Below are 11,604 nucleotides of genomic sequence, written 5' to 3'. Positions count from 1 at the left end.
ATGACAGAATGGAAACGTCACAGTTCCTCTATTTTAATTAATTTATATAATTAATTTTAACAAGAGGTCGAAAATTATGTCACAGTTGCGTCACTTTACAGAATACCGGAAGCGGTGCTAGCAACAACATGGCGAACTTTGTGGAGGCGACAACTCGAGCGCAGTTTGAGAATATCCTGGACGGCTCTCGATTCGCGGTGGTTCACTTCCAGGCGTCATGGGCTCCCCAGTGCAACCAGATGAACGAAGTGTTGATCGAGTTGGCCAAGGAACATGCTCAAGCCACATTCGTCAAGCTGGAGGCTGAAGCGGTGCCTGAGGTGTCGGAGAAGTACGACATCTCATCCGTCCCTACTTTTGTCCTCTTTAAGGGCGGCGTGCAAGTGGAGCGGTTGGACGGAGCCCACGCTCCGGAGCTCACAAAGAAGGTCCAGCGCCTGGTTGCGAGCGGAGATTCGAAGTCCGAACGAGGCCCGGCTGACCTAAACGAGCGGTTGAAGAAGCTGATCAACGCGGCGCCTTGTATGCTCTTCATGAAGGGCACCGCTCAGGAACCCCGTTGCGGCTTTAGCCGACAAATGGTGGCCCTCCTCAACGAAAGAAACATCAAGTTCGGCACCTTTGACATCCTCTCTGATGAAGAAGTGCGCCAGGGTCTGAAAACCTACTCCAACTGGCCAACCTACCCGCAGTTGTATGTCAAAGGCGATCTGGTGGGCGGCCTGGACATCGCCAAGGAGCTGGCGGAGTCCGGCGAGCTGGAGAGCGTCTGCCCAAAGGCTGCCACCCTCGAGGATCGACTCAAGGAGGCCATCAACCGGAGCCCAGTGATGTTGTTCATGAAGGGCAGCAAGGAGGCGGCGCGTTGCGGCTTCAGCCGGCAGATCCTGGAGATCCTGAACGGCACCGGAGTGGACTACGACACATTCAACATCCTGGATGACGAAGAAGTCCGGCAGGGGCTCAAAACTTACTCCAACTGGCCCACCTACCCACAGTTGTACGCGAAGGGCGACCTCGTCGGAGGTCTGGACATTGTCAAGGAGCTTCAGGAGAGCGGCGAGCTGCTAACCGTGCTCAAGGGGGACTCTTAAGACACGGGTGTCAAACCTGAGGATCACAGTCATCCTTGCTAGAACAAACCGCAAACATCTTCCTCATGTTTGTTCATAAAATCTGTACCAAAATTGCCAATTAATTATCTTCACTTTCAAGAAAGTTGAGATATTGCCACCTTCAAAAAAACCACATATAAAATGATGAAATGTAAATCAAAGCGTCACATAAGCAAGCCGCAAAGACAAACAATAAAATCTGTATTAAAAAAATGCAAAGTGTCTTTTTCATCGTAATGCCATCAAGCTGTTCCAGCCTATCCCCAAAAATGTAATGGGGGGGGGGGGGGGGGCTTTTAATAAGGAATAAATGACAAATATTTTCATGTTAGAAGGGACAGCACCTGGTAAGCAAGACTGTGTAGGCGTCTGTTGTGTTTATTTGTCAGTGTGTGTGTGCACTCGACACAGATGAGTAAGGAGAAAGTTGGTGACATTTACGCGATCCAAAAGAACGCTGCCCGGATGCGAGGGAATTCCCCAACGAAACAACCTTCAAGTGAAATGATACGTTTGACTCATCTCTCGGGTGAAAGGAACACACCCGCATGAGATGCTATGAAATATGATCCACTTAATAGGTTACAGGACTCAGATTATACAGTACACCTGAGAAACCTCACAAAATTAAAATCTTACCACATTTTAAATTTTTTTATCCATGTACCACAAGTGATCACAAATTAGAGGGGACTCGGACAAGAGCCCTGGGGAACCCCGCAAGCTGCTGCTGGAGTTCAGAGTATTTTTTGTTGTTATTATTGCTATTTTATTCAGTCTTCCAGTGAAAGCAAAAAAAAAAACTCAAAAGTTTCGATGGTAAAATAACAGGGTGACCTATAAACATGGGAATTTCACATCGCCCACATCGATACAAAGAAGCGGGACACGAGTAAATGTTTTTAGATGGGGAAAATATTTTCGATCACACCGCAACACTTTCTTTAATATTTTCGATGTTAAAAAAACCAACAAAAAAACTTTAATTCAATTCACTTTTGTTTTACTCAACAACACTGGCATCCTATAACGGGTTAATACCACATTTCTCAGTTTCAGCAAAAACGATACGACACGTTTTGGTATCGGAGCCACCTACATGTTCACTCGCCGTGTACCACCCCCCCCCCCCCCCCCCTCACTTCCTCTCTGTTTGACCACAAAATGAAAATGCGGTACAAAATTTAGACGAGCGACATATGAATTTAGTCAGCGAGAGGAACAACACAGCAGGTGAGTGATGCTCTCTTTGAAAATTTCATCCTGTATGTTTTGAATTCTTGCCTGACTTGTCATTTACATGGTCACGTAACAGAATGGATTCTCGGCCGTGGTTTATGAAGAAGGTTCTGCTGCAGGTATGGCTGACTCTCCTCACCGTGGCCATTCTGGTTATGGGTGCGCTACTCGGCTTCTTCATCAAACGAGTGGCTTTCGCGGAACTACGAGAAGGCGCGACGCCGAGCGGTGGAAATCGTTTCGATCCGACGCGTACGTCAACTTTCATTTATCCGACAGTGGTGGGAGAAAACGAACGGTCTACTCGATGAAATCATTCAATTGGACATCTTTCTCGTTACAGGAGCTTCGTTGATGTCCGCTGGGGTTTTACCGGGTTTCTCTCATTCATACATTCAAATCATGAAATGTAAGCACTGGCAGATCTTTCAATTCTGGATTGACTTTTTCTCTTTATGAATATGGCATTGGAAAGCAATCATGACGTAATATTCGCAAGCCGGACGACCTACATAAGCAATGATGTCATATGTTTAGGGGATTCGCAAAGGATCCCTGAGGAACGCCACAAAAAATGATTTTAAGATGTCCTATTTGTGTCCATCTGGAATCCAGAGGCACATTTTGTAGTTCTCACAATGTTCTTCTCCCCGCAGCTTCCAAAGAACAACCTTGGGAGTCTCGCCCACCCACATGCGACCAATGCTCCCTAGAACTTCGCGATGACTCCATCCTGTTTGGCAGGGACGGCGTCTACTTCCTGTACGCCCAGGTTACCTTCACTGAACAGTCCGGAAACGGAGAGCAACGTGTGATTGTGACACGAAACGCCACATCTGGCAAAAAAATCAGGAAACTGGCTGAGGGCTCCTACCCGGCGGGGACGTCCCACAGCTCCGTGTGGTTGGCAAAGATGGTGCACCTCCGGGAGGGGGACAGCGTCAGCGTCAATATCAGTGGAGACTTTCTAACCGAGGACACTTTTTGGGGCGCCTTTCAGATCCATTAACGGAAGGTGGGAGACTCGAGACATTTGACTTAACTTAAGCGAGGTTTGAGATTATATTGTGAATCTCAGCTTGTCAATGATGAGCGAGAAAAAATAGCAAGTTGGAGCACATCATAGGTCAATTTGTTTTTGTTGCTTGGGTTCGGTAGGTGAATCGAAACTGCAATATTTTGACTGGCCACTCGGTAGCGCTGTTTCCTCCTCACGTTGAATAAACACTTTCGCTTTGTGTGACGTCGCGGCGACGACACAAACCACTAAATTGCTGAGCGGACGATATTCAGTTTCGGTATAATTAAGCGGCTCACTACGAGTGAAATCATTATACACACACACATAGCATACCTTAATCAATACAAACCCGTGTTAAGTAATCTTAATGATTCTATAAATAGACTTCTTCAAATGCGTACTCTTTTATATTCTAGAAATATGCTGTATAAGTAAAATATGTTGTGAATCAGAAATGAATGTTATTGTTAATTTGCCGGGCAAACTGAATATCATGTATTATATTGTCATGTTTTAAAAAAAAAAAACATTAGCTTATTTTTCATTGTTATTGGTCACATTGCAAGTCATTTATTGATTTATTTCAATGTTTAATATGAATGTTTATTGCTTTCTTGGCATTAATGAGGATTTTCTCACGGTAAAGATTGTCCATTCATCCATTTTCTGAACCGCTTAGTCCCCACGGGCGTGCTGGAGCCTATCCCAGCCGTCATCGGGCAGTAGGCGGGGGACACCCTGAACCGGTTGCCAGCCAATCACAGGGCACACAGAGACAAACAAGCATTTGCACAATTTGGAGTGCTCAATTGGCCTACCAAGTGAGTTTTGGGGATTTGGGAGGAAACCGGAGTGCCACGGGGGCCCGGGGAGAACATGCAAACTCCACACAGGGAGGGCCGGAGGTGGAATCGAACCCGCACTCTCCTAACTGTGAGGCGGACGTGCTATCCAGTGCGCCACTGAGCCGCTCTCAGTAAAGATTGTGTTTACTTTTTTTGGTTCTTTTATCACAAACAATAAAATTTTAGGTTACATTACCTGACATGTTTCGGTATGTACTTCCGCCTTCATCAGAGTGTCTGATGAAGGCGGAAGTACATGAACCAGAAAAAGTGATTGACAAGGGAAACAAAATGAACTTAGTACAACTACAACAAAGATTGTATTTACTTTTTTTCATGTAATTATTCTTTTTTTATTTTTGTCTATGTAAAACTGCAAAGCATTTATGGATTTTGTATACGTTATACATTGAGTGATACTAATTATAACATCGGTTGTAGGTAAAATATCAATGATTTATGAATTTTCAATTGATACTTTTGTATGCTGATATTGAAAAGTGCAATCCAAACAATTCATTTGAATTTATTCCAATGTATGAGAATAAATAAAATCCAAGAATAAAATTGTTTCCACTGCTTTAATTTCATTTCATTGCAGGAAAACTAAGCATTAACTTGTGGTGCGAACCTTGAAATTGCTACAAATTGCCGTTTGCGTCACGGAAAAGTGTCCTCCCATTGGTCAGGCCTTTCCTGATGTCATTATCAGAACTGGTCCTTCCAGAACTTTTTTTAAGCACACCAGCTGGCTAGGTGCCTGGTCATTCAACTATACAAAATAAAATTTCTTACAATTAAATATGTTTAATAACTATATTTTTTACAATCAATATATTGATTAATTATATCTAAAATGACACACACACAAATAATACATTTGTGCAATTAGGTGCATCATATTGATAAACTGAGATTCACTGAATTCCTTATTTGCTTTACATCCTCAATTGTGACGTCAACCGTTCATTCCCAATTCGCTCACGTTAAAAATGTTTGCCAAGTAGCCTGAAATGATTGCTAAACTTTCCCCACGATCCTGTCGTAACAAAGCATTCCCCAGGTGCCCGTCAAAACTTCCTGGTTTACTTTCTTCCAGCCAATAGGTTGAAAAGAAGAGACGTGATGACGTCAAGACACTTTTACGCAACACACCATGCCCTGCAGTCAGTTAACCATCACCATCGTGTTTCACAAATTAAATACATTTTGACGCAATTCCACGGACCTATGAAAACGACATTGGAAGAAAAAATTGAAAAAAAAAAAAGAGTTAATTGAATTCTTTATTTTTCAGTATTTATATTCTACTTGTGTAAAAATAACATTTCACTGTTATGTTGATGATATTCAATTCATTTCTGAAAAACAAATTAACCCACGCAATTGCTGTAAAATGGAGGCGTGACTTTTTTTTTTTTTTAAATAAAATATACCCTATTAGTCCTTGCTTCTTAACCCTTCGCTAACGAGTTCCCAATATTGGCAAACCCCCAAACCGGTAACATTTATTTATTGGCTGAAATGAACGTAACCGCAAAAACAGATTCTAAATTCTGGGGTGAACACTTGTCGCTGGCCCAAAATGTCATTAGCTGCTTCTATTACAACTCAAAAGAACTGGAGATGAGAATTAAAACCGGTTCTTTTTGACAACTGGTTGTCAATCATTTGATTCCCTGGAACGAAGACTTTCCTGATGTTTTCGCTTCCGAAGAAGTTTGGTTAATGGATTAATGGAATTCCTCGTCCTTTGCAAATAATTGATGATACCACACACAAAGAATCTATTTTGGTTCTGGATTTTTTCAAACATGGCTTAAACGTGCAAGGTCATTGTTTACTTTCTCATATGAATATTTGGATTCATGAGGTATTACTATGTCAGTGTTGCTACGCTAACGTAGCATCCGTCGCTTTACGTTTTTGAGCCTTTCTGTCACTTTTAGACTACATTCATTTTCAAATTGAGAATCTTCGGAATTTGAAGCGGAGTTGGGGAAGGCCGAATGGAAATATGCGTGACAAGGATCAGTGAGAAAGAATCTGGTGAGTGCGGTTAAAAAAAGAAAGGTCACCAGGGTCCACCTGGATCTTGCTCGCGTTCATCAAAAGCCAGCTTTGTCTGGGGGGGGGGGGGGGGGGGGGGGAGTTTGTAGTTACTCAAGTCTCTCAAGTTGCCCAAATATTCCACTTGAGCACAATAAATGAACAAATAGCTACGATTGAGTGACAGGAGTGATCTGCCTGGACTGGTTGGGCACGCCGGAAAAATCGAGTTGAGTAATCCGCAGCGTGCAAACCTGTTTGACGAAGTTTGCCATTTTCCACTGTTCTGCAAGGAAAATTGGAGTGGCTTCGGTCCATCTGACGCCCCCGGTTGTGTGGGCAAGTATACCGATACTCAACATTGCCACATTTTCACACCTCTTTCTTTGATTAATGTCAGCCCACGTAATTGATCATTTGGAGAGATTTCCTATTTAGGAAACTTCGATCTATTGCGAGGACATGACCTCATTACACAGATGCAACGTGACACCAGATAAAAGCGGTTTATTTGTAGTTTTATCCTTCCGTGTGCTTCATAAATAATAATAATACAATAAAAATAAATATATTAATACAAATAAATATAATAAAAATATAAAATATAAGGTAATAAAATTAAAATAATAGTTATTCAGATACACGTTCATTTGGGATGCATAATAATAATAAAAATATCATATAAAATAATAGTTATTCAGATACATTCAGATGGTTAATTTGGGATGCATGCCAATGACATGAATTTACTTTTTGTAATCTTCATGAAAAGTCGTCTTTGAGGAATGATTGTCCATTTTGTGATCCGTGCTACTTAAGGACTGGCTGACTCCAAAATAAAGTGCACGTAATATGTAGAAAGTTAAATAAAAACACAAATTCAAGTGCACAAACACAACTGAAAAAAAAAATCAGAGAGTATAATCGGTTTTGATGAATGCAATCAAATGTAAAGAATAAAAATAAAGTCCATAAAGTGGTTTAAGTAATAGTCTTGCATGCCTATCGAATAAAGCTCAGTGAGAAAACGAGTTTTAAAGTCACGTTACACCTTGTTATGACTAGTAGTGAAACCTCTAAAAATAACTCTTGTTTCCATTTTTAACTTGTTTGATGTGCTTGGCTGGTTGACAAAAGAACGATCATTCTTTTCATCGCATTGTGGTTTTCGCTTTGTTGTAAATTCCCACAGAATTTTACAATTGTTTAGTGTTCTAAATTCAGACAAATTTTTTTTAACCTCATTTAAGACACTATGCCAGAAAAAAACACACAAAGTGGCGACTTAATAGCTATTTTCAGAGGGTCCTGCAAGGACAGACCCATCATAAAGAATTTGACCGACTGCTCCCAAATGTGAGGAATATATTCTTGTCAGAAATAAATAAAATAAGGAAAGAAAGTTGCAGAATCTTCAATCTTGTCAACTTTTTTTTTTTTTTTTTTTGATGGGCTCACGTGGCTTTCTTGGCTTCATCCTAAAAAAATGTTGCTAAATCTGACAGCCTCAAATTTGTGGTTGACTTTTTTTTTTTCCCTCATCCTCATACTTTTTGTACTCGCTCCAAGTCGTGGAGCTCCGCTTTGAATTGTGACATCATGGGAGTTTCCCATCCTGCACAGACAATAAAAGAACAGGCCTTCTGACAGACACTTCACTCTCACCAGCGGGAGTAGAAGTGAGCCCAAAAGACAGCTCAAATCAAAACAAATCAAATCATCATGGTGGCTTTGACTTCAACACCGGCCGACGTGGAGGCGGCAGTGGGTCTCCGGGAGGAGGAGGAGAAGATGGTGGTGGTGGTGGAGAAGCGCTCGTACACGGCTTGGATGTGGAGGCTGTCTGCTGGCCTCCTAGTGGCTGCGCTGTGCTTGGGCATGGTGCTGCTCTTCGCCTGGTACTGGCACGGACGATCAGACGGCACGGTATGAAGTGGCGTCTCGAGCACACAAAAAAAAAAAAAAAAGTCTTTGGAGGACTCTCATCTAATGCTTTTTGCTTCCATTAGACGCCTTCGGTGGGTCCGACGCTGGCGCTGGTGGCCGACGAGGACAAGTCGGATCCTCACAACACACTGAAGAGGATCAGCAGCAAAGCCAAGGCGGCCATTCATCTCGAAGGTGAGATGTCGAGAACATCCGGTGAGCGGGTGGACCTGATTTCTGGGATGCTGCGCTAGTTGTGATAATTCTGCATAGTTTTAGTTTGTTCAAAATGTAACACATTTTCGGAGCGAACCAGTAAATTTACATTATTCATTTGAATGTTTTTTGACGCTTGTAAGCTATTTCAATAAGCTACTATAGCATCAAAATCTCTGCTTTTTATATTTTGTTAACATTAAGAATTAAAAAAAAAAAATCAAAGAAAGTTGTGTATGAGAGATCCCTAAATAACTAAAGAAATTGCAAATTTTGAAAAAAAAATATTGATGGAAACTGTCAATGTATAGGCCATTCTAATTTAATTGAATGAAATATTTGAATTGCAATTCAAATAAAACATCATTTTTAACCAGCAAAATTTTAATTTGCAATTATATCTATTTTTTTATAAAAGTAGTGAATTTTGAGGAAAGAATCATTATTATACACAAGGAATTCATATCTTAATTTTAAAAGAGAAATAATTCTGAGATGTTAAAAAAGAAGCATATTTTTAATTTACAAAATAGATTTTCAATTTTTAAATATTATATAAGGCTCATTCCTAATTGCCAAAACAAAAATGGTAATTCAAAAAACGAAAAGTGGTCATTGTGCAAGTTTACAAACTTTGTGGTCATTGTGCAAGTGTACAAGCTTTAACGAGCTTTCGTTTGTCTCCTCTCGCCAGGTATTCACGAGGAAGGTGACAACGTAAAGGAGAAGCTCCAATGGCGTAACGGCCAAGGTCAGGCCTTCGCGCAGGGCGGCCTGACCCTGCTCAACAACCAGATCGTGGTGCCGCACACCGGCCTCTACTTCGTCTACAGCCAGGCGTCCTTCCGCGTGTCCTGCAGCGACAGCGGCGAAGAGGGCATGGAACACGAGACGGCGTCTCCGGGGAAGCGCCTGGCGCCGCTCAGCCACCGCGTGTGGCGCTACTCGGACTCGGTGGGCCGCAAGGCCTCGCTGATGAGCGCCGTACGCTCGGCGTGCCAGCAAAGCGCTTCCGTCGAGGACGATCAGCGCTACAAGCAGGGCTGGTACAACGCCTTGTACCTGGGGGCCGTCTTCCAGCTCAACAAAGACGACCGGCTGTGGACCGAGACCAACCAACTGTCCGAGCTGGAGACGGACGGCGGCAAGACTTTTTTCGGCGTCTTCGCCCTCTGATGACTCGCCGGTCTACCGCTGTGTTCCAAATCACTCTCATTTCACGTGAACTTTGACAAAAGTGATTTGCTAGCGCTCGACGAATCGCTTCCGCCGTTTACTTCACGACCTAAACATCTTTATAGTCAAATTAGAGCATAGGGAAGGATGAACGAGTCCAAAAGCAGTCCCGGCCTTTATTCATCGTACAACGGTGATTGAGAACTGCTTCAATCTCAATGGAGATGATCTCGAGCGGATGCCATCTTTTGTATGAACTGCAACAGTTTGCGACTTCATTTCCGCTATTTATTTTATTTATTTATTTTCTATTTAAGCCATCTGGGAATGTGGTGTTATTTATGCAACGTCACGTTTTGGAATGTGGACTCTCGTGTGTCTTGTCTGGTACAAATAAAAACGCACTAACTCACAAGAGGGGGAAAGTTGTCAAACTGCTTCAGCCGGCCCGGCCCGGCACACGCGGATCACAAATCCCTACGTGGGGAGCAAACAGTCCCTTTGTCTGGTCAAAAGTGGGAATTTCCTCTATCTTTAAGAGTGCAGTGTCAGGTGAAGGCCCACAGAAGCCTCAACCCACAGTGGGGTTTCCCAACCCTCTCACCATCCTACGTGCTACCTACCACACATACCAACCATCTCTGTAAGTCAGCTGTGTGTGTGTGAGCGGATGTGTGTGACACATAAACCAGTGGTTACACAGACTTTCTACACCAAGTAAAAAAAAAATAATAATACTTGGGCTTAGGTGTTCACCAAAAATGAGACCGAGCGAGTAGCACACATGAAAGAACAGCTGTCACAAAAAATTTAATATGTGTAGAAATCATTGCATGTAGAAATGTTTTAGCTGAGATTGACAATTTTACATATTTCGCAGCCTTTTCAACCTTTTTGTAGTTCAATATGGGGGTCGAAGACTGATACAGAACATTTCAACAGAATGTCACATGAACTTTGAGTTGAGAAAAGGTCAGAGGACAACACGAGAAAAGACCAAGTCGTTTTGAGAAAATAATGGGCAAATAAATTGCTGTAAGAGTCTATAAATTGAGTGTTTGTCAAAAGATATTATGTGAGGTGCAGTAAATTGGTTTGAGGGGAGATGTAATTTATGTTTGAAGTTATATTGAATTAAAAGTTGTGGAGATTCAGACCAAATGAACATCTAATCAAATGACAGCTTGCTATAGGGCTAATGTTAGCTAGCAGCTAGCATTATGCTTTGCTAAGCTATTCAAAGAAAAACAACCAAATATTTATGTGAGAAAATGTTTTTCACCAACCTGATGATGGAAATATGCTCGCCAGTCTGTCCTTTTAGAAGTGGCTACTATTATTGGCAAAGTTTCTTTCTTCAAACATTTTACGGCATCTTCTCGGTTTATCCTCATGACCCACAAATTCCACTGAATTCATTGAGATTTTTGTCTGAAGGAAATGAACAAAAAACAAATTATATTTGCGGAATATCTAGTAGTGCAACTCTTAACACAAAAATTAATTATCGTTTACAGTTAGTGATAGTCAAGCCTGTATTGCAAGCCGTAAATATTCATCTATTGTTTGAGAACATTTCTATAAAAAGTAACATCTATCATCAATGCGTGCGATGTCAACACTAAGTCATTGTTCTTCGCTCGCCATTTTGGGTTTTTACCGTTTTTGCTGTGCCTTTTGATCTCCTTCGTGAGCCTTATGTGGGTCAATCGAGGAACCGAACAACAGAACAATACTGTAATAAAAGACAATTACTGTCATTGTTATTCCGGAACTAACAAGTTAATAATAGTCTGACAGTTAAAAAGTTAGGAGACGTTTCTGCACGCTAACATCGCTTGAAAATGTGTGTTAATTTGACCAAGCACAAATTTCATTTATGTGCACTAAATGAATAAACTGTAAGTAAAACTACTGTAGTGCCATCTAGCGGATAGGCATGGTACTGCATGCAACATCATCCAGGTATTTAAAAGTACTTGATGTGGGAATTTGAAAAAAAGAATGATTTTTATTG

General features: G+C 41.7%; 3 protein-coding genes and 1 long non-coding RNA gene across 5 annotated transcripts; 3 read left to right on the top strand and 1 right to left on the bottom strand.

Moving 5' to 3' along the window:
* The first annotated feature begins 14 nt into the window (after positions 1-14).
* On the top strand, positions 15-1,332 carry glrx3 (glutaredoxin 3). Its single transcript, XM_085918432.1, has one exon. It carries the CDS (start codon positions 129-131, stop codon positions 1,092-1,094), a length of 966 nt encoding a protein of 321 aa, XP_085774558.1. The 5' UTR covers positions 15-128; the 3' UTR covers positions 1,095-1,332.
* A 1,099-nt stretch (positions 1,333-2,431) lies between these two features.
* On the top strand, positions 2,432-3,363 carry lta (lymphotoxin alpha (TNF superfamily, member 1)). Its single transcript, XM_085919103.1, has 3 exons — positions 2,432-2,606; positions 2,698-2,763; positions 3,011-3,363. The coding sequence occupies exons 1-3, from the start codon at positions 2,432-2,434 to the stop codon at positions 3,361-3,363; spliced, it is 594 nt and encodes a 197-aa protein (XP_085775229.1).
* Positions 3,364-6,810: 3,447 nt separating this feature from the next.
* On the bottom strand, positions 6,811-11,442 carry LOC147051726 (uncharacterized). Its single transcript, XR_015067003.1, has 3 exons — positions 11,248-11,442; positions 10,874-11,018; positions 6,811-8,209 (listed from the first exon to the last, which is right to left on the bottom strand). It is a non-coding gene; the product is annotated as an uncharacterized LOC147051726 (long non-coding RNA).
* tnfb (tumor necrosis factor b (TNF superfamily, member 2)) lies at positions 7,842-9,967 on the top strand. 2 transcript variants are annotated; one of them, XM_085919423.1, is made up of 3 exons: positions 7,842-8,195; positions 8,279-8,390; positions 9,106-9,967. In XM_085919423.1, the coding sequence occupies exons 1-3, from the start codon at positions 7,992-7,994 to the stop codon at positions 9,585-9,587; spliced, it is 798 nt and encodes a 265-aa protein (XP_085775549.1). In that variant the 5' UTR covers positions 7,842-7,991; the 3' UTR covers positions 9,588-9,967. The 2 variants fall into 2 exon arrangements, with proteins under 2 accessions (XP_085775549.1, XP_085775550.1); XM_085919424.1 differs by having other exon boundaries at positions 8,279-8,419; positions 9,138-9,967.
* Positions 11,443-11,604: the final 162 nt, after the last annotated feature.

Source organism: Syngnathus leptorhynchus, chromosome 8, assembly GCF_054491065.1.
Source record: "Syngnathus leptorhynchus isolate UIUO chromosome 8, UIUO_Slep, whole genome shotgun sequence".
Classification (NCBI taxonomy): Eukaryota; Metazoa; Chordata; class Actinopteri; order Syngnathiformes; family Syngnathidae; genus Syngnathus; species Syngnathus leptorhynchus.
The sequence above is the reverse complement of the archived record's forward strand: the minus strand, read 5'-3'. Positions and strand labels throughout refer to the sequence as shown.